General features: G+C 38.1%; 1 protein-coding gene across 1 annotated transcript in view; it reads left to right on the forward strand.

Annotated features, from left to right (window-relative positions):
• Positions 1–26,515, forward strand: part of LOC103206850 (N-deacetylase and N-sulfotransferase 3) — a 376,548-nt gene that overhangs the window by 104,449 nt on the left and 245,584 nt on the right. Inside the window, exon 3 of the mRNA XM_007952367.2 lies at positions 21,341–21,495. Within this exon, the coding sequence (XP_007950558.1) occupies positions 21,341–21,495 (155 nt within the window). The remainder of the gene's footprint in view (positions 1–21,340; positions 21,496–26,515) is intronic.

The following is a 26,515-nucleotide window of genomic DNA, read 5'->3' on the forward strand; positions in this document are numbered from 1 at the left end:
TTTTTACTATTGTCATAAATGTGAAATGTCAGTCAATGAGTGAGGAGCAGGTGTATCAGTGTATAAAATACATTCCTGCTGTGATTATTTAAAATATTTACAACTGAGAACCTCACTATTATGGTTTCATATTATTTTATGATGGAATGAATTACTGTCTTTAAGGTAACCTCAAAAATAGGAACACAATTAGTGATCTCTTCCAAATCCCCTGCTTATGGGAAAGTTTTGCTAGAGAAAGAGAAAGGATGTTCTCTTTCTGTTCAGAGGTTGAGCTCAGGTTTCAGCAGTAAGAACTATAGCACTGATACATTTCACAATGATGACCCCCAATACTTTAAGGAACTAGAATATTTTCCATAACATCTTCCTAAAAATACCTTAATTTCAAGATAATGATCTTGAATACTTTGGTAGACTTTGAAGGAAAAGAAATAGATTAGCATTCAGATAAGGAATCATCTGGACAAGGATTAAAGATATATATGATACACAGTGTATTTAGGAGATGTGGAAAGATTATGGGAAGAGCCTCAGGAGCAAAACTAACACAGCCCAATTCACCTATGAAACATAAGAAAACATTCCTATTATACTGTCCAATGCAGAATACTCTAGGATTTCTCTAGCCAGTCCCTGTCCTTCTCTTTGCCTCTAAGAGATTCATTTCCTTAAACACATCTCATAGCTCAGAATAAGGATTTCCTTTCTCTAAGCCAGTGAAGGCAGAGCCCAGGAGTAAAATGACGCAAAAGCTCAAAGAAGGCTTGTTATCTATATATGATATGAAAGCTTCCACATTTAAGGGTTTTCTAAAACCACTAATGTTTTTAGTGGGATGGGTGGAAAATGTAATACATTGAGTCTTTCTAAAAAGATATACTGTAAGTTCAATTATATTACATTATCCTTTGTAAATGTGTATTTATTTTTTCTATTAAAACTTCTACCCATATCCAACATGTATTCCTGACAAAAAAATGCTCATGAAAATAGAAGGGTAAGGGAAATTTCTCAATATAATTAAGGACATATACACAAAACCAATGACCAATATTATTCTCAAGGAAGGGAGACTGAAAATATTCCCCTTGCAAATGGGAACCAGACAATGATGTCCTTTATCAACTTTCCTATTCAATATTGTATTGTAAGTGCTAGCCATAACAATAAGGCAAGGAAGGGAAATAAAAGACATCCATATTGGCAAAGAAGAAGTAAAACTATCTCTATTTGCACATGATATGATTCTTTAAATAGAAAATCCCAAAGACTACAGAAGGAAACTACTTCAACAAAGTGGCTGAGCACAAGATCAACATACAACAATCAGAGTCCTCTATACTAACAAACAGAACTCTAAAAACAAAAAAAAACTCAGGAAAACAATACTATTCTAAAATAATATTTAGGAATAAATCTAACCAGAGACACACAATTCCTATACAAAGATACTATAAGACACTAGAAGAAGTCAAAAGAGAGGTACATAAATGGAACAATATACCATGCTCATGGATAGGAAGACTTAACATTATGAAAATGTCAATACTACCCAAAGTGATTTACAAATATAGTAAAATCTTGATCCAGATTCCATCATCATTCTTTAAACATGTGGAAAAGCTAATCACTAACTTTATATGGAAAGGAAAGAGACCTCAGATAAGCAAAGCAGTACTGAGAAGAAGGAAAAAGATAAGAGGTGTCATACTCCCAAATCTGGTGGCATCATGCCTAAGGCATTTAACTGTTAACCAGAAGGATGGCAGTTCAAACCCACCAGCCACTCCTCAGAAGGAAGGTTGGGCCATCTACTTTCGTAGTGATAATGCCTCGGAAACCCAAGGAGGGTTCACTATGAGTCAGATCTGACTTGATGGCAGTGTGTTTGGTTTTTGGTTTACTATACAGCCATGGTAGTAAAACAAACAAACAAACAAAAAAGCATGGTATTGGTACAGTGATTGACACAAAGACTGATGAAATAGAAATGAGAACCTAGAAGTAAATTCTTCCACCTATGGATAGCTGAACTTTCACAAAGGGCTGAAACCCACTTAAAGTGAAAGTGATAGTCTCTCTAACAAATGGTACTGTCACAATTGATACCCATTTGTAGATGAATGAAGAAGAATCCAAATCTCTGAACACATACAAAAAGTAACTCAGATATATTAAAGATCTAAATATAAAACCTAAAACAATTAAAATCATCAAAGAAAAAATAGCAAACAAGGAACCTAAAATATGACATGAACACTGTCAAACATAACAAAATGGACAGACAGAAGAAGACAAACTAGATAACTGAGACTCCTAAAACATAAATATCTATTTTCATCAAAAGACTTCACCAAAAGAGTAAAAGAGAACATGCAGACTGGGGGGAAAAATTGATAATGACATATTTGACAAGGGACTTATCTCTAAATTTATAGAAAACTGCAACACCTGAACAACAAAAAGCCAAAGAATACAATTAAAATAGAACATGAACGTCACCAAAGAAAACCTTCTGGGGCCTACCAAACACATAAAGAAATGCTGATCGTTAGCCATTGTTGTTGTTGTTAGGTGCCATTGAGTCAGTTTTAACTCACAGCAACCCTGTGTACAATAGAATGAAACACTGCCTGGTCCTGTGCCATTCCTCACAATGCTTGCTATGCTTGAGTCATTTGTTGCAGCCACTGTGTCAATCCATTTCATTGATTGTCCTTTTTCACTGACCCTCCACTTTACCAAGCATATCCTTTTCCAGGGAATGATCCCTTTTGACAACATGAACAAAGCAGAAGAGATGAAGTCTTTCCATTCTCTCTTCTAAAGAATAGTCCAGCTGAACTTCTTCCAGGGCAGATTTGTTTGTTACTCTGGCAGTCCATGATATTTTTAGTATTCTTCACCAACACTACAATTCAAAGGCATCAATTCTCCTTTGCTCTTCGTTATTCATTGTCCAGCTTTCACATGCATATGGGGCTATTGAAAATACCATGACTGGGGTTAGGTGCATCTTAGTCTTCAAAGTGACACATTTGCTCTTCAACACTTTAAAGAGGTCTTTTGCAGTACATTTGCCCAGTGCAATACGATGTCTGACTTCTTGACTGCTGCTTCCAAGGTGGTGATTGTGGATCCAAATAACATGAAATCCTGGACAATGTCAATCTTTTCTCCATTTATCCTGATGTTGCTTATTGGACCAGATGTGAGGATTTTTATTTTCATTCTGTTGAGATGTAATCCATGCTGAAGACTGCAGACTTTGATCTTCACCATTAAGTGTGTCAAGTCATCTTCACTTTTAGCAAGCAAGGTTCTGTATCTGCACATCACTAGTTGTTGAAAGAGTCTTCCTCTAATCCTGATGCCATATTCTTCTTAATACAGTCCAGCTTCTCAGATTATTTGCTTAGCATACAGATTGAATGAGTATGGTGAAATGATACAGCCCTAATACACATCCTTCAAACCATGCAGTATTCCCTTGTTCTATTCTAATGACTGCTTCTTGGTCTGTGTACATGTTCTTGATGAGCACAATTAAGTGTTCTGGAATTCCCATTCTTTGCAATGTTATCTATAATTTGTTGTGATCCACACAGTCAAATGCCTTTGCATAGTCAATAAAACAGAGAAAAACATCTTTCAGGTATTCTTTGCTTTCAGCCAAGATCCATCTGACATCAGCAATGTTATCCCTCCTTCCATGTCCTCTTCTGAATCCAGCTTGCATTTCTGGAATTACCTGTCAATAAACTGCTGCAACCATTTTTGAATTATCTTCAGCAAAAATTTACTTATGTGTGATATTAATGATATTGTTCAATAACTCCTACATTCTGTTAATCACCTTTCTTTGGAATGGGCATAGATATAGATATTTTCCAGTCAGTTGGCCAGATAGCTGTCTTCCATATTTCTTGGCAAAAAAGAGTATGCACCTCCAGTACTGCATCTGTTTGTTGAAACATCTCAATGGGTATTTCGTCAATTCTTGGAGCCTTGTTTTTCCCCAATTTCTTCAGTGCACTTTGGACTTCTTCCTTCAGTACCATTGATTCTTGATCATATGCCGCCTCCTGAAATGGTTGAACATTAATTCCTTTTGGTAAAATGACTCTGTGTAATCCTCTTGATTCTTCCTGCATCGCTCAATACTTTGCCCATAGAATCCTTCAATATTATGATACAAGAATTGAAATTTTTCTTCAGTTCTTTCAACTTGAGAAATGCTAAGTGTATTCTCCCCCCCCCCTTTTTTTAATTCCAGGCTTTTGCACATTTCATTATAATACTTTACTTTGTCTTCTTGAGCTGTCCTTATCTGTTCAGCCTTTTTATTTCAACATTCTATCCTTTGACTTCAGCTACAGTCTTTTCAAGAGCAAGTCAGAGTCTCTTCTGACATTAATTTTGGACTTTTCTTCCTTTTCCATCTTTTTAATGACCTTTTGCTTTCTTCATCTATGATGTTCTTTATGTCATCACACAACTCGTCTGGTCTTTTGTCATTGGTGTTCAATACATCAAATCTATTCTATAGATGGTCTGTAAATTGTGGTGGAATACACATACAGTCATATTTTGGCTCTCAGGGACTTATTTTAATTTTCTTCAGCTTCAGCTTGAACTTGGATATGAGCAATTGATGATCTCTTCCCAGTCAGCTCCTGGTCTTCTTTTGACTGATGATGTTGAGTTCTCCTTTGCCTCTTTCTGCAGATGTAGTTGATTTGGTTTCTATGTATTCTATTTGGCAAGGTCCATGTGTATCATTGCTATTTATCTTATTAGAAAAAGGTATTTGCAATGAATCAGTCATTGGTTTTGCAAAATTATGTTATGTGATCTCCAGGGTTATTTCTATCACCAAGGGCATATTTTCCAACTACCAATGATTTTTATTTTCCAATGCCAGCCTTCTGGTTAGCAGTCAAATGCCTTGGGCACTACACCACCAGAGCTCCCTTCCGATCTCCAGTAATGATCAATACATCTTGACTGCATGTTTGGTCAGTTTTAGACTGCAGAAGTTGGTAAAAATCTTTGATTTCTTCATCTTTTGTTTTGGTGGTTGGTGCGTAAATTTGAATAATAGTTGCGTTATGTGGTCTTCCACATAAATGTATGGATATTATCCTATCACTGACAATATTGTACTTCAGGATAGATTTTGAAATGTTCTTTCTGATGATGAATGCAACACCATATCTCTTCAATTTGTCATTCCTAGCCTAATGGACCGCGTGATTATCTGATTCAAAATGGCCAATACCGGTCCATTTCAGCTCACCAGTGCCTAGGATGTTGATCTTTATGTGTTCCATTTCATTTTTGACAGCTTCCCACTTCCTAGATTCATACTTTGTACATTCCACATTCCGATTATTAATGAATGTTTGCAGTTGCTTCTTCCCATTTTGAGTAGTGCCCCTTTAGCAGAAGGAGGTACTGAAAGCTTTACTCTACCCACATCATCATAGTTCTCTACTTGGAGGAGGCAGTGCTTCTCCAGTTATATTTTGAGTGCCTTCCAGCCTGAGACACTCACCTTCAGGCACTGTATTAGACAATGTTTCACTGCTCTTCATTAAATTTTCTAAATATATTAGATAGTGTTTCACTGCTATTAATAAAGTTTTCAGTGACCAGTTTTTTCAGAAGTTGATGGCTCTGTCCTTCTTCCCTGTCTTCTGCAGTCTCGAAGCTCTGCTGAAATCTATCCACCATGGGTGACTCTGAATATATATCCTACAGAAATAAGAGCTATTACAGGAACAGACATATACACCCCCATGTTCGTTGCAGAATTATTCATAAAGATGGACACAACTTAAGTCCCCTTAAAGGAGGAATGGATCAATAAACTATGGTACATACACACAATGGAATACTGGACAATGTTAAAGAGTAATGATGAATCTCCAAAACACCTCATAATGTGGATGAATCTGGATGATATTATGCTGAGTGAAATTAGTCAATTACATTGTTGTTGTTGTTGTTATGTGCCATAGAGTCGGACCCGACTCATAGCGACCCCTCCTTGGGTTTCCGAGGCAGTATCACTACGGAAGTAGATTGCCCCATCTTCCTTCCAAGGAGTGGCTGGTGGGTTTGAACCACCAGCCTTTTGGTTAGCAGTCAAGTGACAAGTATTATATGACAGCACCAATGTAAAAAGAGTATTAAAGGCTTACACATAGAAAGAAGGGAGCTCTGGTAGCATAGTGGCTAAGACACTTGCCTGATAACCAGACGGCTGGTGGTTCAAACCCTCCAGCCACTCCTCGGAAGGAAGGTTGGGCAATCCTACTTCCATAGTGATACTGCCTCGGAAACCCAAGGAGGGGTCGCTATGAGTCGGGGGCCGACTCAACGGCACATAACAACAACAACAACAACATAGAAAGAAACATTCTTTGAAAGTTATAAGGAGTGAAAGGGAATGGAGGGCTATTCAGTAACTAAAGGTAGACATTATTAACTTGGATGAAGAGAAAGGCAACATACTAAAAAGGAGAGGTCAACACAAAATGATCAAGGCAAAGGAAGACATTAGTAGGAGCACCCGAGTTAATGGCCACAAACGTAAATACTATTTCATACAGAAACTTACACTAACAGTAATCACAATAATCTATGAATGGATACATAAATAGATAATGCAGGGTGAACAAGGGTAGGAAGGCAAATGGGACTATACCCATGAATATATACATAGGTTTGACATATGATATTTGTACATATATATTTATATGTGTTACAAATATATCCATGAATATAGTAGAACATACAGGGGGCAAAGTTATGAAACCTTCTTAGCCATAATCAAACACCTTGAGAGAATTGGTCACTGAGACTGGGGGCTTAACACTGTAGCCTTGATGGACATCAAAGTAAATTGGCATAACATAGTCTATGAACACAATGTTCTACAAACTACTTTGCTGAGTACTGGGCGTCTAAGGTGCTTTGATTGATCTCTCTCTGTCCAAAGCAAAGAAGAGTGAGGGAAATCAAAAATGCATGAAAACAATTAGTCCAAAGGATCAATGGATCATGCAAACCCTAGCCTCCATGACCCTGTGTCCAAAAGAGCTAGATGGTACTTGGCTGTCTCAACTGACCACTGTGAAAGGGGTCACAGTAAGAGGTCCTCAATAGAGTGAGAGAAAAATATGAAACAAAACTCAAAATAATTTTAAAAAGACCAGGCTCACAGGTCTAATTGAGACTGATGGAGCCTCCCAGACTATGGCCCTTAGACACCCTTCAAGCCTAGAATTGAACTCACCCCCGTGACTCAGCTTTCAGCCAAACAATAGTCCTATGAGGTGAACAATAACACCAGGAAGGTATGCACTCTTTAGAATGTCAACCATACAAGATCAAAAGAACACCATTTGCCAAGGAATAATGCTCAGAAGGCAGGAAGGGATGGGAAAGAAGAACAAAAGGAAATAGGACACATAAGGAGGAAGTGGGAAGGATGTTGTTACATTGTTAAGATTTTAATCATTATTTAAAAAAAAATGTGTATGAACTGCTGAATGGAAAACCAGTTTGCTTTGTAAACTTTCACCTGAATCACAATAAAAGTTAAAAAAAAAAAAAAAAAAAAGCAAACAACAAAAAAATTATTTTACTCAGTCTCAAAGGGAAGGATAAAAAGAACACTTTTATAATCATAAGACTGCTTGAAGAGAGGATTCCCCTTATTTTTATTTGTTACCTTAATTTTTGAAGAGTTTGTACACTTTTATGAGATTAAAGAAATGAAGAAAATAAAAGTGCTAGGTCCCTCTTGACAGTTGACAGTCACCATATTCCAGGGTCTTTGCTAAGCATTTTTCATGCACTATCTCATTGAAAACTAGAAGTTAGAAAATATGTTATGTCATTTTCTGGATAAGAAAATGGAAGTACAGAGGGATCTAAGGTGTTAACCCAGCTAGTTAAATGTCAAGAAACAGTTTTAACTCTAGGTTAGTGAGAGTCCAACGGTAGTGCTTTAAGAGAAATTGGAAGCTGAATGTAAGATGAAGTTTCTATCTCCTTAACATCATATTTTTAGTTATTTTAGGTTAATATATTTCCCAAAATCACTGAGAACCAATAGTTTTTTAATGAATACTTACTTAAATATTATTTAACAATTATTATTAAATATTATTTAACAATTTAAAGACCAAGTTATATTGAATGAGCGATCTTTTTTCAAAACTGCACATTTGGTCAGGGAATAAATGTTAAGGGCACAGAATTCGGAACTTCTCAAATTGGTTTAGAATTCAAGTTCTGTCCCAATTCTCTTAGTGACTTGGGACAAGTTATTTAATCTCCCAAGTATTGGTTTTCTTATCTGTAAAATGGGGTTGACATTGACCCCTACTTCATAGGGTTGTTGTGAGAATTATGAGACAATGCTTGTAAATGCTTGACACAAGCGTTCAATCAGGGGTAGTTTTTGATACAATGTCTAAGTCAAAAATACTTGAGATAAAAATACTGCAAAGATGTAAGTTATTTAAATAGATGCTTAAGAAAAATAGTGAGCAATTTGAAAAGTATTAAATGTTTAAGAAATGGTACTTAAAGAATTTGAGTTCTAGCTCTTCTCTCTGCTGTAAATTCTGACAAAGATGGAAAAAGTGGGGGAATGAAGGGTAGCAATCCAGCCATGAACAAGTACATTTTAGTTGGTTTTCATGAGATTGAAGTAACAAGCCACAGACAACTATTCTCAGTATGATTAATTGTAATGTAAAACATCCCAAAAGTAGGATTAAAGTAAATCAGATGATACAAAACTACAAAGAAAAAAATGAAAGAAGTAAAATTATCCCTACTGTGGTAGTTAAGGTTGCATGTCAACTTGGCTGGGCCTGGTTGAGTGGCTGGGCAGCTGGATATAGTTATTCCCCATGGTGAGACTGGTAATTAACTCCATGGTGGAATCTACTGGAGCAGCTGAATAGCTGCTTTAGGGATGTGGGCTGCTTCTCGTATATAAGAAGCAACTTTAAGGAAGGTCTCCAGTTTTTTCGCATGCTTGAACCCTGCATGTAGCCCAGCAGCCTGCCATGCTCTGCCGATCTTGGATCTTTTTCTGAACTTGAATTAATGACCTGCCGTGTTATTTAGTGATATCAGGACTGTGTATTTTCACTTGTCAACCTGGGGTATGTCAGCCTCAGCAGCCAACAGCTGCCTCAGTGAAGAAAAGCCTCTAGCTTCATTGTCCTGGGAGCAAGTGACAAGGACACTTGGGAGCAAGCTGAAGCCCAAGTTGAGGGACTTTCACTCAGCCCCTAGAGCTGGTACTATGAACTTGGACTTCTAGCCTCCAACACTGTAAGAGAATAAACTCCTGTTTGTTTGAGCCATTCCCATTTTTGGTATTTCTGATAGAGTGGTGCCAGGTAACCAAAACACCTACTGTCAATAGAGATAAATCTGTCAGAGTGCAGACGACATCTGTTTAGCTCCTGTAGGATTCAAATATACAAATGTTTCAGTCACACTTTGACTATAGTGTTCAGGAAAGGACAGCAGATTCCTGGGCCCCCTTCCCAAAGAACACTGAGATCTGTTGTTCTGTTTTAATAAATAAGCATTGGACAAAGGCCAACTAGTAAAATGAATAAAGGAGAGACAGGAGAAAAAATGCAGGGGGAGATAGGAGTTGTTAGAGAATAGATATTAAAAGACAGTAGGAGGAATGCCTTTTCATAAACTAGGGAAACTCCACTCAGTTTATTCCCACTCACATTTCAGAGAAGGTGGATATTAGGAATGAAGTGAATACTTGGAACACCCCCCACCCAAGAGGTTGCTGCTAGTTTTCAGTATGGGAAAGTGAGATGGCAGTGACCATGGTCTTCCCACAGAACTTCTTGCCATCAAACCTGACTCAGAATGAACCCTTCTTGGGTTAACGAGGTGGTATTGCTATGGAAGTAGATTGCCCAGCCTTCCTTCCGATGAGTGGCTGGTGGGTTTGAACCACTTAGTTAGCAGTCAAGTGCTTTAGGCCCTACACCACCAGAGCTCCAGTAATTCTAACTAATATCATGGCCTGATGAAACACAAAATGTTTAGCAACAGAAGATGCTTGGATATAAGTAGAGATTTTTGTTTGTTGGGAAACCAAATGTATCATTGTCATGTCAAATAAACCACATCTCTAAGCATCACCAGTTATGCCCACTGAATGCTGCTTTACCAGCTCTTTCTTCTTTGCCCAAGATCCCACCATGATTGGGGTCATTATAGATTGTAAACCCCTGACTCTATTGCCCTATTCCTTTACATTTATCTTTAGAAGACTTCTCTGACCTGTAAGATAACCACTCAAAAGCTCCTAAAATGTTCAATGTTGGGGATTCATTAGTCAGGCTGATGGATTAATATAATGGTCAATTCCTGAGTAGTGTATAACACACAAGTGTGGCCTCTGCCTCCATCTTCATCCTTTCATACAAGTACAGAAAAGAAAAAGAAAAATTTTCAGACTCCAAAAGCTATACGTAATCCATTATTCTATTGTTATATGAATGTTTGATGAAGAAGAAATAATGGGGGAAACAAAACCAATTAGGGTGGCATAGTGCCTAAGGCATTTGATTGCTAACCAGAAAACTGGTGGTTCAAACCCACTAGCCACTCCTTGGAAGGAAGATTGGGCAATTTACTTCCATAGTGATACTGCCTCAGAAACCCAAGGAGGGGTCGCTATGAGTCAGATCCGACTCAACGGCAGTGAGTTTTGAGTTTTATATACGAGAAAAAAATGTTTTTTCATATCAGTAGAGTACTTAAGCAGATGAAAGTTAAATCCATGACTGTCCTCCTAGTTGAAAGATTATGTTATTCCACTCATTTTATATAAGTTAGAATGACCTCCAGCCTCATACTAAACTTTTATCTTTGGTAACTCTCTTTCATTGCCTAGTAAATCATAAGGCCCAATTCTTTTTCAGCCATCAGACTTTATTTATCTTCCTTCTCTTGGAAATTTGAATGAGAGAATAGTGATAACAGGCAATGGTCACCGTTGCCTGGGCCAGGACAATAGTCTACCCACCATCTCTATGTATAAATATATATATACACTTACAAAGAAAACTTTTTATTACATTACAAATCAAATATATACAAATTAATTGGAATAGTATAATGAATCCCCAGGAACCTAACACCCAGATTCAATAGCTATCAAAACGGTCATTTTTATATCCCGTATACCTCCCCCATTCTCCACCTTCTCATACACTTAGTGTTATTTTAATAGTTCCATTTTCTTTTTTTTTTTTTTTTAGGTAAAATTTACTTACGATGAAATATTCATATCTTAGCTCTATTATTTTGACAAATGAAATCCATATTTTATCACAGTATAGAAAATCTCCCCCAGAATGTTCCTTCATGGCTTTTCCCAATCATTCCAGGCTGTTTTGACAACTGTGGCTGTATAGTAGGTTTTGAGATCTAGGAGTGTGAGACCTCCTACTTTACTCTTCAGTAGTGCTTTGTTTATCTGAGATCTCTTCCCTTTCCATATGAAATTAGTGATTGGATTGTCCACGTCTTTAAAGAATGTTGATGGAATCTGGATCGGAATTGCATTGAATGTATACATTGCTTTGGGTAGTATTGACATTTTTACAATGTTCAGTCTTCCTATCCATGAGCATGGTATGTTCTTCCATTTATGTAGATCTCTTATAGTTTCTTGAAGTAGTGTTTTGTAATTTACTTTGTATAGGTCTTTTGTATGCCTGGTAAGATTTATTACCAAGTATTTTATCTTTTTGATTTCCTTATTTCCTTTTCAGAGACCTCTTTGCTGTTATAGAGAAATCTAACTGCTTATATGTTGATCTTATATCTTGCCTCTATGCTAAGTATTTCAATGAGTTCCAGTAATTTTCTTGCTGAGTCTCTTGGGTTTTCTATGTATAGGATCTTATCATATGCAAATAGGGATAATTTTACTTCTTCCTTACCAATTTGGATGCCTTTCATTTCCCTCTCTTGACTTATTGCCCTGGGTAGGACTTCTAGTACAACAATGAATAGAAGTGATAGGGCATCCTTGTCTGTTTCCTATTCACAAGGGGAATGATTTCAGTTTCTCTGAATAATGTTGACTATTGGGTTTGTATTCATGTGGTTTTTGTTACTTCTTGCCACTCTAACAGAAATACCACAGGTGGATGCCTTTAACAAACAAAAGTGTATTCTCTTACAATTTAGGAAGCTAGAAGTCCTAGTTCAATGTACCAAGCTCTAAGGGCTGGATGAAAGCCCCTCGACCTTGGGCTTCAGGTTTGCCTCTTGGTAATGGCCCACTGAAACTGGAGGCTTTTCTTATCTCAGACTGCCTCTGGCTGCTGAAGCTGACAAACCCAAGGTCAACAAGTAAAAAGGCGTAGTCCCAATATTATCAAACAACACAGCAGGCCACTAGTTCAAGACCAGAGACAGTCCCAAGATCGGCAAACAACATGGCAGGCTGCTAAATGAAGACTGCCTACATGCAGGGTCCAAATATGCCAAAAAGCTGAAGACCATTTCCAAAGCTTCTCCTGATACACTGGAAGTAGTCCACATCCCTAAAGCAGCTACTCAGCTGCTCATAGCAGATTCCACCATGGAGCTGATTGCCAGTCTCATCATGGGGAATAACTACAACCATCTGACCATCCACTCAAAACCAGACTCAGCCAAGTTGACACATAACCTTAACTACAACACCCTGTGATCACTGCTTTTGCTGTGTCCCAGAATTTTTGGTATGCTGTGTTTTCATTCTCATTTGATTCAAGAACTTTTTTTATTTCATTTTTTGTTTCTTCCATTACCCAGTTGTTTTTGAGGAGGGTGTTATTCAGTTTCCTTGTGTTTGCTCTTTTCCCATTAGTCTTCCTAGTGCTGCTTTCTAATTTTACAGCATTGTGATCTGAGAAGATGCTTTGCAGTATTTCAATGTTTTTAAATTTATTGCGGTTTGCTTTGAGACCGAACATATGAGACTGTTCCATGTGTACTGGAAAAGAATGCGTATTTTGCTGTTGTTTGGTAGAGTGCTCTGTAGCTATCTATAAGATCAAGCTGATTGATCGAATTGTTTAGTTCTTCTGCATCTTTGTTGAGTTTCTTTCCAGCTATTCTATCTCTTATTGAAAGTGGTGTATTAAAGTTCTGCTATGACTTTGGAGTCATCTATTTGTCTTTTCAATTCTGTTAAAGTCTGATTTATGTATTTTGGGGCTTTTTCATTGGATCCATAGATATCTATTATAGTTATATCTTCTTGTTTAGTTGATCCTTTGATCATTACATGATGTTCTTCCCTGTCTTTTACGGTCTTTTTTGTCTTAAAGTCAATTTTAATATTGCCACTCCTGCCCTTTTTTGGTAGCCATTTGTTTGGTATATCTTTTCCAGCCTTTGATTTTTAGTCTGTTTTTGTATTTGTGTGTAAGGTGAGTCTCTTGTAGACAGCATATTGATGGGTCATGTTTTCTTATCCACTCTGCAACTTTCCATCTCTTAAGTGGTACATTTAATCCATTGACATTCATGTAATTAATGACAAGTGAATTTATTGATGAAATTTTGTTAATTGTTTTTTCATAGTGTTGCTGATCTCTTTGTTCCATATAATTTTCTGTGCTGAGCTCATTTTGCTTATGAATTGCATTACCATCTCCATTGCTATTGTTTTAGTATTTTCTAAATATTTGTTCTTGTCCTCTTTTTATTGTGATGTGAAGGTTTATTATTTTTCTTTGAGGTTACCCTGTGATTTATTACTTTCTTCCCAAGTTTAAAACAGTCTGTTCTATCTCATAATTATCTTGACTTCCTCAGCATTTAGAAGTTCTGTAACTACACTATTTATTCCCTCTTTTTGGTTTGTAGTTGTCTTCATATATCAATTGATGTCTCTAGCTCCCCATTTACAGTCCTGTAAGCTTATTTGGCTTGGGATCCTTCTATACCTGGGTTGGTTTCTGGGGTGTATCATCATGTGTGTTAATCATCAGCTGTCGTTTGCTGCTGTTGATCTTCCATCAGAAGGACTCCCTTTAAGATCTTTTGTAAGGTTGGTCTGGTTTGAACAAATCTCCTTAATTTCTGCTTATCTGGAAATGTCCTAATTTCACCCTCATATTTGAAGTACAGTTTTGCTGGATATGTAATTCTTGGTTGGAGATTTTTTTCTTTCAAGGTTTTATGTTTATCATCCATTGCCTTCTCATGTGCATTTCTACTGAGAAATCAGAGCTTAGTCTTATTTGTTGACCTTTATAGGTAACTTTTCATTTTTCCCATGCTGCTTTTAGGATTCTTTGTCTCTCATTTTGGTGAGCTTAAGTAGAATATATCTTGAAGATTTTCTTTTGGGATCTATCCTGTTTTGGATGTATTGAACTCCTTGAATGGATATATTCTCATCTTTAATCGTATTACAGAACTTCACCTCCAGCAAACCTTCAGCAATTTTTCTGTGGTTTTCTTTATCTCTTCCTATTCTAGAATTCCAATTACACATAAGTTGCTCCTCTTGATGGTATCCCACATGTGTCTTAGGCTTTCTATATTTTGTTTTGATCTTTTGTCTGATTGATCCTTTAAGAAAATAGTATTGAGGTATTTGTCTTCAATCTCATTAATTCTGTCTTCCATTGATTTGATTATATTCCTTTGCTCCTTTTGTATGTTACCTATTTCTGAAATGTTAGTATTAATCTGAATTTCTATTTGTTGTTTTTGTATTGTTTCTAAATTTTTTGTTTATTCTTTCAATTTGTTGTTATATTGTTTTCCTAAATTGTTTTAGAGTTTGTCTGTGTTTCCTTAATTTTGTCAGTGTTTTCCTTGATCTTGTCAGTGTTCCTTGATCTATCTCTCAATCCATTGAAGGTAACCAAGTATAATTCTTTTGAATTCCTTATCAGGGAGTTCCAATACTGCTTCTTCCTCAAATATGTTTTCTGGCTTTTTGTCCTTGTCCCTTGTTTCTACTACTTTATCATGCTTCTTTATGTGGACTATGATGGGCTGTTGTCTCCAAGACACTGTGGTGGTGTTATGTTTATGTTTAGTGTGTGAAAGAGAGTGAGAATGTGTGCACAGATCTCTGGTAGCTGTTCATAAGGAGCAGTAGAGGGTGCGTTGAGCTGATACTGGCTGCCATCTGTCATTGGTGAGTTGGTGCAAAAGCAAGTGGTGGCCCTCACTCAGTGGGTGTGGCTGCAGGAGTTGCAGGTATGGTTAAGTTGTGTTGGAACAGTTGCTGTCTTCCATTCAGACAAAAATAAAAATAAAAGCAAGAGAACAAAAAAACCCTACATAAACAAAAAGGAATAATTGCAAAAAATAAAAAAGACAGAAAGAAAAGAAATAAGAAGAAAAATATTCAAAATATATTGAGAGGATTAAAGAAAGATAATGAGAGAAAGAGGGAAAAAAGTACAGTATCTGGGAAAGGAGGAATACGAGAAAAGAGCAAGAATGAAAGAATAGTAAAGAAAAAGTGGGAAAACTGCAAAAAAGAAAAACAAGGGATGAGAAGAACCAAAGAAAGGGAAAAGAATGGAAGAGGGGGAAAAAAAGGAAAAAAAAAAAAGAACCATTGGCAGGAAAGAGGGGGTAAAAAGAGAGAAGAAGAAGAAAGGAGGAAGAATAAAACAATAATTTAAAAACAAACAATCAAAAAGAAAACTGTAGGGGTGGCACAGCACACAGGCTCTGTCAGGGCATAGACTGGAATGGAGTTCCTGCTGGTCAAGGAGGTGGGTGGAGGCAGGGGATGGCCACACCTCAGTTCACCAAGAGTGTGTGGATTATGAGTAACAAGCAGAAGATCGCACCTTTCCAGTCATCAGCCTCTAGTATGACTGTATGTGCTGTCCTTGGCAAACAGAGCCCATGCCTATGTCTCAGACCAGGTAAGAACATTACTTGGATATATTCAAAATGGTGGCATCGCTGCTTTTGAATATTCAAAATGGCTACACTCTCAGGACAATTGCTGCAGTCCTCAGGCCTGTTTATCTCCTTCGCTGTTTTCCTTTCTGGTTGTCAGGCAGCAATGCAGTCTTTGCTCATGCAGTCTTTAGTGAGAAGAGCTGATTCTTAGGTTGCTACCAGGATATATTCAAAATGGCTGTGCTCTCAGGACAGCTGGCAGTTGACAGCTCCATTTGTCTCCTTACTCACTGTTTTCATTCAGGTTCTTCTATTAGTTAGTATTTAATCCACTTCTTTATTCCTGCCTTCAAAGCCCAGGGTTCCAGAATCATCTTCTGTATCAGTTTCAATTAGTCTCTCATTGCTTTGTTGCCAAGGGTCTGTGTAGCTTGTCTGCCTATTCCTTCATCTTGCTGGAACCACCCGCCACCGTCTTTAGACTCCTATTTAAACCAGTTGCATCAGAGCTGCCCTTGAAATAAGAGAGATTTTTCTCCACACAGAGAGGAGTCATGTGCAGAATCCATTGCTGTAGGAAACTATTGAATTCATTGTTATGGATAAAATTTAAGTGTGGATGCATAATTTGATGATTAATATCATCTGCTGATATGCCAAAAAAGGAATAAGGACTTGTATTACTCTCATTTCATGCTTTAGTGAAGACCCTGTGTTTGAGGAAATTATAAAGAAACCCATCCCCTCATATGAGTTAAGTGGACAGAATTTCCCACATTCAAGTTAACTGCAGGTAGGGGAGAATGGAAGAATAAAACAAGCCCATATATGAAAAAAGGAAATAGAAGTGGTGGATGGAGCAAGAGTCTGCTTCCAAAAAGTTGAGAGAAAGGACAAACATGAAGAGCATGAGCATCACTAAGGAGCAGTTTTGTTGTTTTTCTGTGACTTTGTCACTTCTCAGCTTATTCTCTCTATCATTTTTATCCTTTCTCTTTCCTTTCTTTCAGTTTCTCTAATTTTCACAGTAATATTTTTGTCATTGTTAGATGTCATCAAGTCATGTCTAACTCATAGTGACCCTATGAAAAGCGGAACGAAACACCATCCAGTCCCATGCTAGCTCCATGATCCTTTCTATTCTTGAGCCCATTGTCACAACCACTGTGTCAGTCCATCTGGTTGAGTGCCTTCCCCCTTTTGTTGACTCTCCACCTTAACAAGCATGACATCCTTCTGCAAGGATTGGCCCCTTCTGATAACATGACCAATATAGGTGAGACGAAGTCTGGCCAGTCTCACTTCCAAGGAGTATTTTGGCTGCACTTCTTCCAGGACAGAACTGTTCCTTTTTTAGCAGTCCATGGTACCCTCAGCATTCTTCACCAGCACTAAACTCAAAAGTATCAATTCTTCTTTGGTCTTCCTTATTCAATGTCCAGCTCTCACATGCATAAGAGGCAACTGAAAATACCACGTTTGTGTCAGGTGCACCTTAGTCCTCAAGGAGACATCTTTACTCCTCAGAACTTGAAAGAAGTCTTTTGCAGCCAACTTGCCCAGTGCTGTAAGTCATCTGATGTCCTGACTGCTGCTTCCATTGGCATCAATTGTAGAACCAAGCAATGTGAACTCTTTGACAACTTCAATCTTTTCTCCAATTATTGTGATGCTGCTTATAGGTCCAGTTGTGAGGATTTTTGTTTTCTTTGTATTGAGATGCAATCCATACTGCAGACTGTAATCTTCAATCTTTATTACAAGTGCTTCAAGTCATCCTCACTTTCGGCAAGCAAAGTTGTGTTATCAGCATATCACAGGTTGTTAATGATTCTTCCTCAAATCTTGATGCCACATTCTTCTTCATATAGTCTAGCTTCTCGGATTATTTGCTCAACATATAGATCAAGTAAGTATGGTGAAGGGATACAACCCTGACACAGTCCCTTCTTGATCTTAAACCATGCAGAGTCTCCTTGTTCTATTTGAACAACAGCCTCCTTGTCAATGTACAGGTTCCTCATGAGTACAATTAAGTATTGTGGAATTCCCGTTCTTCTCAATGTTATCCACAATTTGTTATGATCCACACAATAAAATGGCTTTGCATAATCAATAAAACACAAACAAACATCTTTCAGGTGTCCTTTGCTTTGAGCCAAGATCCATCTGACATCAGCAATGATATCCCTTGTTCCACATCCTCTTCTGAATCCAGCTTACACCTCTGGAAGTTCTCTTTCAATATACTGCTGCAACCGTTTTTAAATTATCTTCAGTAAGATTTTACTTGTATGCAATATTAATGATATTGTTTGATAATTTCCACATTCTGTGGAATCACCTTTCTTTGGAATGGGTACAAATATGGATCTCTTCCAGTCAGTTCACCAGGTAGCTGTCTTCCAAATCTCTTGGCATAACAAAGTGAGTGCCTCCAGTGAGGCATCTATTTGTTGAAACATATCAATGGGTATTCTGTCAATTCCTGGAGCTTTGTTCTTCGCCAATTCCTTCCGTGAAGCTCTGATATCTTCCTTCAGTACCATTGGCTATGATCATACGCCACCTCCTGAAATGGATGAAGATCGAACAGTTCTTTTTGGTACAGTGTCTCTGTGTATTCCTTCCATTTTCTTTTGATGTTTCCTGCATCATTCAATATTTTGCCCATAGAACCTTTCAGTATTGCAACTTGAGGCTTAATTTTTTTTATTCAGTTCTTTCAGCTTGAGAACTGCTGAGTGTGTTCTTCCCTTTTGATTTTTGAGCTCCAAGTCTTTTCACATTGCATTATAATAATTGGCTTTGTCTGCTCGAGCTGCTCTTTGAAATCTGTTCAGCTCTTTTATCTTGTCATTTTTTCCATTTGCTTTCGCTACTCTTCACTCAAAGGCAAGTTTCAGAGTCTCTTCTGGCATCCATTTTTGTCCTTTCTTTCTCATCTTTTTAGTGACCTCTTGCTTTGTTCATGGATGATGCTCTTGATGTCATCCCACAATTCTTCTGGTTTTCTGTCATTGATGTTCAATTCATCAAATCTGTTCTTTAGATGGTCTCTAAATTCAGGAGAGATATATTCAAGGTATTTTGTGTCTCATGAACTTCTAATTGTCTTTAACTTCAAGTTGAACTTGTGTCTATGAGAAGTTGATGATCTGTTCCAAAATCAGCTCCTGGCCTTGTTTTGGCTGAAGAGATTGAGCTTTTTCATCTCCTCTTGCTATACATGTAGTCAATATGATTCCTGTGTGTTCATCTGGTGAAGTCCACATGTATAGGTGTCATTTGTGTTGTTGAAAAAGGGTATTTGCAATGAATAAGTCATTGGTCTTGCAAAATTCAATCGTACAATATCCAGTATTGTTTCTGTCACCAAGGCCAAATTTTCCAACTACCAGTGATTCTTCTTTGTTTCCAACTTTTGCAGTCCAGTCACCAGTGATAATTTACACATCTTGATTACACATTTGGTCAATTTCAGACCGCAGAAGCTGACAAAAATCTTCAATTACCTCATCTTTGGCTTTGGTGGTTGGTGCATAAATTTGAATAATAGTTGTATTAACTGGTCCTCCTTGTAGGCCTATGAATATTTTCCGATCACTGATAGCATTGTACTTCAGGACAGATCTGGAAACATCCTTTGTGATGATGAATGCCATGCCATTCCTTGTCAATTTGTCATTCCCAGCATAGTACATCATATGGTTGTCTGATTCAAAATGGCCAAAACCAGTCCATTTCAGCTCACTAATGCCTAGAATATCAATCTTTATGTGTTCCATTTCATTTTTGACAACTTCCAATTTTCCTAGATTCATACTTCATACATTCCATGTTCCAATTATTAATGGATGTCTGCAGCTGTTCTCCTCAATTTGAGTCATGCCATGTCAGCTAATGGAGGTCTTGAAAGCTTTACTTTATCCATATCATATCCATATCTGATGATGCAGCTCTTTCCCAATCGTATTTTGAGAGCTTTCTGACCTAAGTGGCTCATCTTCCTGCACTGTATAAAACAGTGTTTCTGGGCTATTCATGAAGTTGCACAGTAATGTATCAGATAGTGTTTCTCTGCTATTCATAAGGTTTTCCCTGGCCAGTTCTTTGAGAAGTGGATGGCTTCTTCCTTCTTCTTTCTTCCTAGTCTGTCTCAGTCTGAAAGCCGTGCTGAAACCTGTGCACCATATGCAACCCTGCTGGCTTTAGAGACACTGGTGGCACAACCTCAAGCCTCACAGCAGCACACCACCAGAGTAGGTAAAACCGACAGACAGATTTGTCTCCCTTAGCTGTTCGAAACCTCTCCACCCTCCCCTTGCCTGGATCCCTGCCACTGCTTCCTGGTCCCCCTGGCTTTTCTCTCCTTCCCTCTGCTTTCCCGCCACTTGAGGGGTGGGGCCTTGGTCTCTCCCCTTACCTGGATCCCTGCTACTGGTTCCTCACTCTGTCCTGGTCCCCATGGTTTTTCTCTCCTTTCTCTTGCTTTCCTGCCACTGCTTCCTCGCTCTTTCTTAGTCCCACTGGCTTTTCTCTTCTTTCACAGTAATGGTTTCCACATTCTCTTTTGTCTCCTATGCCATGCCTTAACTGGCCAGTTTCTGTCAAGTCAATTGTGAGTCATGGAAATTTAATGTGTGTCTTAGTAGAACTGTGCTCTGTAGGTTTTCAATTGCTGATTTTTTGGAAGTAGATTACCAGGCCTTTCTTTTGAGGCATTTCTGGATGGACTTGTATCTCCAATCTTTCAGTTAGCAGGTGACTGTGTTAACCATTTGTACCACCCAGAAACTCTCTTCGTGCCTTACTTTCCTCCAAATACTAAGTAGCTTCTTCTCAGACCTAAAAAGTAACCTAACTAAAGAAGGAAAATATTGTATTGTGATTATGTAGACAACCTCTGTCAAAATGATCTACTGTGGACCTCTGACACGTTTCCCTTTTCATATTCCCACAATTAGATTTACTATTCTCTCCAAGCTATATTTTTGTTGAATGATCCAGAAAAGCATAACTTTCTGTTCTACTTGATAACATAGACAAATGCTAAAAGAGTTCTAAGGGCTTGGGAAATGATTATGTATTTCATTTTTGCATTAATTTTATATACATGTCTCATATTTAGCAGATTTTTAGAAGAGTTTTGTCACTTTCTCTAGTGGTTCCCCAACTAACAGATGTTCCTTTGCTACATTTCATGTTCAAAACATGGTATGTATATATGATCGTGTATCTGATATCTTCTAAATATATACATAAGTATAGATAGATTGACAGGATGTTATGTATCATATCTTCTAAATACATAGATAAGATTAGATAGATAGATAGATAATCAGTATAAGTCATCGCATAACCTTTTTTTTTATTTTCCCTGAAGGAACTGAAGAGGAAGATGAAGGGGATGACTGTCTTTTGGGGTCTGTGGATGAGTTCTGGTGGTTTCCTCATATGTGGAGCCATATGCAGCCCCACCTCTTCCATAATGAGTCATCGTTGGTGGAACAGATGATTCTCAACAAAAAATTTGCATTAGTAAGTAACTCACATTGACTGTTGCATTTAATAAGGTAATGACCAAGTTTTTATGTTGAGAATTTCTTAAAGTTTTATTCATATTGGCATTTTTTAAGCATGATTTTCTATGGTATCATAAAGAGTAGCTTAGTATTACAGTCTTTCAATATATGGCTTTGGGTTTATATTGTGAACTTATCACTCATTATGCTTGATACTCTGAGGGATCCAGTTTAAGAGACCCTTTACAAGTCACTCATAAGACTAAGTCACATGATGTTATGCTCAGAGCTCCCAAGATGGCTCCAGCTTGAAGGAGCTTTGTGCTGCACTAATCCAAAAAACAAACCCACTGCCACTGAGTCAATGAACATAAAACAATTATCCAGCAAAAAGACATATTCTATGTCCCACTGCTAAATGAACAGTACAGATGCAGAACCCACAATTCAGAGCAATAAGTGTCATTAGCAGTGGCCAGAGGAATATTCCTGGGGAATATAGATTTTAGATACATACTAAAATAAGATTTAGATGTCATGATAAATTGGAGTGAAATGGCTGAGAGAAAAGATCAGTTACGAGACCATAACGTACCTTCAGCATGAACTACTGAAGACTCAACCTAGGAAATGTGAAGAAAGCCATTTAAAAGACATTGTAAACATATATGTTATAGGGATGGTAAATTTGTTTTCCTGAAGCAAGGTACACTGTCTGATACTGAAGAGTTTATGATTTGGGACAGAGAAATTTCCAATGAAAGTTCTAATAAATACAGTGTGATGGAAAATATGCCTATAATCAGTGGGGAAGAGATAACAGATAGTGATTAATAAGCCAATAGATTGTGTTTTAAGTGGGAGAAGGTATTTTATCTTTGTTTCCTGTGTATTATACTAATGGTCACAGAAATGCATGAAGGGAATCCAGAAAGGCAATTGCCTATTTACTTATATTTTCTCTTTCTAGGCAGGGAGTAATTTGGGAACAAGAACTATATTCTGCCTATCATAATATCACAGTTCCTATCTCATGGAAGAGGGACAGTGGTGGTTCAGCAGTAGAATTCTCACCTTCCATGCAAGAGACCCAAGTTCAATTTCTGACCAATGCATCTCATGCAAAGCCACCACCCATCTGTCAGTGTAGGCTTTCATGATGCTATGCTGTTGAACAGGTTTCAGTGCAGCTTCCAGACTAAGATGAGCTAGGAAGAAAGGTCTGGAAATCTACTGAAAATCAGCCAGTGAAAACCGTATGTGTTACAATGTTCTGATCCAGAACTGACAATGGGGATGGCACAAGACTGGGCAGAGTTTCTTTCTCCAGTGTATTGGGGTACCATGAGTCAGGTGATTCAATGCAGCTAGTAACAACAGCTCATGGAAAGCATGTAGTAAGGCAGCAGAAATTAAGAAGGAATTGAAATGTAATATATCTTAATTTATTACTCCATTTTTTTCTTATTTGTAAATCCCAAAACTGATTTTACAGTGTTCATAGACTACATTATTAATAAACCCAAAATAGTCAAATTACTTTTCTAAGCAAATCCTATTAATTATAGACTTAGTTCAGTGTGCAAAATAAATAGAAATACACTACCGTGGTGCCTAAGGCATTTGACTGTTACTTGGAAAGTCTGTGGTTCAACCCCACCAGGTGCTCTGTGGAAGGAAGATGGGGTACTCTACTTCTGTAAAGATTAACCACCTTAGAAACCTAAAGGGGGTCACTATGAGTTGGAATTGACTCTATGGCAATGAAGTTTTTTTGGTTTACGCTAACAAGTTTGGATATGATTTGGAGAAATACTAAATTAATAGCCACTCCCTTGACAGACAAAATATTTTACCACAGATTTGAAGTCCTCACTCATAACCAGTTGTCATTCCTCTATAAATGATACATCAAGTATAATCTTCTGAGTTCTGAGGTTCCCCCTTGCATATATGCCTTTCCCAGTATAATAGTTCTTAAACCCTGAAAATGTACTATTTCTTCACATAATTACCTTCAGCATAAATGTAATGTAAAATGGCATAGAGATCTTGTTTTTGTAAGTCAGTAGACAAAGTGTGACATCTCCCATGGTTGATCCTATAACTCTGTGCTTTTTTGGCTAATCAGAATTCTAGAGAGTACTGATGGCCAGTTGAGTGGAATGGTTTTCTACAATATAAACAACTACCAAAGCTGAGATACTTGAATAGGTGATCTTCATGGTACCTTACTAAAATGTTGTGGTAGTTAAGTTGGATGTCAACTTGGTTGGGCCTGGTTTTGAGTGGCTAGGCAGCTGGATATAGTATTCCCCATGACTAGTAATCAAGTCCATTGTGGAATCTACTGCAGCAGCTGAGTGGCTGCCTTAGGGATGTGGTATGTTTCCAGTATATAAGGAGAAGCTTTGGAAATGGTCTGGAACTTTTTGGGAAGGTTGACCCTGCAGGTAGCTGATTCTTCGTTCAGCACCTGCCATGTTGTTTACCCATCTTGGGACTGTTTTTAGACTTGAATTAGTGGTCTGCTGTGTTGCTTGATAAATTTGGGATTGTGCCATTTTACTTGTTGACTTTGGGCTTGTTAGCCTTAGCATTGAGCAGCTCTCTGAGTGAAGAGATGCCGCCAGCTCCATTGGGCCAGGAGCAAGAAGCAGAGCTGAAGGTCAAGGTTGAGATGTCTTCACCCAGCCTCTAGAGCTTGGCACTTTGAACTCAGACCTCTAGCCTCCAAAACTGTAAGAGAATAAATTTCTGTTTGTTAAAACCACCCACTAATGGCATTTTCTGTTAGAAATTTTCTCTTAGAGTGGCTAAAACAAATGTAGAAGACCAAAACAAATGTATATAAGAAAAGAGTTAAAATTTATAAATGTATAGCTTATCTGGAGGAGATGTTGTTGTTGTTGTTATGTGCCATCGAGTCAGCCCTGACTCATAGCGACCCCTCCTTGGGTTTCTGAGGCAATGTCACTACGGAAGTAGCATTGCGCAACCTTCCTTCCAAGGAGTGGCTGATGGGTTTGAACCGCCAGCCATCTGGTGAGCAGTCAAGTGCCTTAGCCACTATGCTACGAGAGCTCCCAACCAAATAGTTTTTGGGTAGCACCAGAAACCCATATTTGTCTTTTTACTCCAATCAGCTCCCCACAATAGATATACAGCTTCAGGTGCACCTTTGCAGTGCACTGGTATTTTCTTAAGGAAAAAAATACAGTGTCTCTCGATGCTGATATTGTAATATCTTGACAAAATTCACAAACTTCTGTTAGAGAGCCAGCCATTTTTCTTTCCAAAAAATAAACAGAAATAGTAGACAGCATTTAATATTGAGTGAACATTATCACAATTTGCTAAAATTCCTATCTCAATGCAACAAACATTAATTCAGTCATCTTTAGAAGTCTAACTCTGCTGATGTTAGCAATGGCAATTAGCAAGAGAGGGTGGGAGAAAAAAAAAAAAACACTGATGTTTGCAATGGCAATCAGCAATCAGTAAGGGAGGAAAAAATATTTTGTAGTTTATTTATTTTTTATTTTTATTGTGATTTGGGTGAAAGTTTACAGAGCAAATTCACTTTCCATACAGCAGCTCAAATACACTTTTTCTCATGACATTCATTGCAATTTCCCAAGATGCAACAGCTCCACTCCCACTTCCTCCCCATAGTTACTTCTTCCCTGTGTCCTTCCCTCCCATGCACTCCTGCCCTCTGAGCTGTCTCCCTGTGCATACACAGCCCTTCTATTCTCCCATGATTGATCTCTCCAAAGAGTGTATCTACCTAATGTAAATGTTCAGCTCATATGCCTGTCTTTTGTTTGGCTGGAAGCCATAGGAGTGGGTTCACTTCCAGACCTGAAGGGACCATAGCCTCAGTGGGACTATCAGGCTCTGTTAAACCAGCAAACCTGGTCCTTTCCCCACCCCCAATGATTTTTAATTTTTGTTATCCCACTCTGTCCAGGGTCTCCTACATAGATACCCCTCCAAGTGGTTGACAGCAGTAGCCAGGCACCATCCAGTTCCTCTGATCTCATAGTGGTATAGGCTGAGAATCACATGATAAACCAGCTGCTTGGACTAATTGTTTCTGTATGTCCTTGGTTTTCTACTTTCTTCTCTGCTCTGGATGAGGAGAGAACCATTGTTGCATCTAGATAGTCATTTGCAAGCTTTTTAAATCTTAGGCATTACTCACCAAAGTAGGATGTGGAACAATGTCTTTGTGTAATGTTATGTTAATTGAGCTTGATGTCTCATGTGACTATGATCCCTAACCCACAGGTCCAACTACTCGCTCCTTCTGGGTAGCTGGCTGTGGCCAAGAAGTGACTAAACCTTCTCCCTTGTCAGCTGAACTATATACCTGGGTATTCTTACAAAATATACCAACCCTATACATGGTCTTGGGCACACTCCCCCCTGTCTAGACATACCTAATCGTTCAGCCTGTCCACCCATCTATCCACCCATATATCCATGTTTCCCTTCACTGACAATGCAGTACTGTATGTGCAAAAGGGTTCATCTTTGTCGTCTGTACCTCCCATGTACCTCTCTATGTCTTCCTTTTCCTCAATGCCACCATGTTAATCACTCATATTTGGTACATTGCCCTTCTCTTCACCCAAATCAATACTTGTCTCTGCCTATCTAACAGTGTTCCCTCCTGTCTTTATCCCTTGTTGTTGTTGTTGTTATGTGCCATCAAGTCAGCCCTGACTCATAGCGATCCCTCCTTGGGTTTCCGAGGCAGTATCACTACAGAAGTAACAAAGAAAATTTCCTTCCATGTGTAAGCCTTTCCTTGACTTTAATTTACAATAATGGACTGTGATTGATTTATATCACTCAGCATAATGTCCTCAAACTTCATCTACATTATGTAGTGTTTTGCAGATTCTATGTTATTTCTTTGTATAGGAGCTCTGGTAGCATAGGGGTAAAGCACTTGACTGCTAACCAGAAGGCTGGAGGTTCAAACCCACCAGACACTCCTCAGAAGGAAGGTTGGGCAATCCTACTTC

Source organism: Orycteropus afer, unplaced genomic scaffold, assembly GCF_000298275.1.
Source record: "Orycteropus afer afer isolate SDZICR_OR568_19922 unplaced genomic scaffold, OryAfe1.0 scaffold00332, whole genome shotgun sequence".
NCBI classification, from domain to species: domain Eukaryota; kingdom Metazoa; phylum Chordata; class Mammalia; order Tubulidentata; family Orycteropodidae; genus Orycteropus; species Orycteropus afer.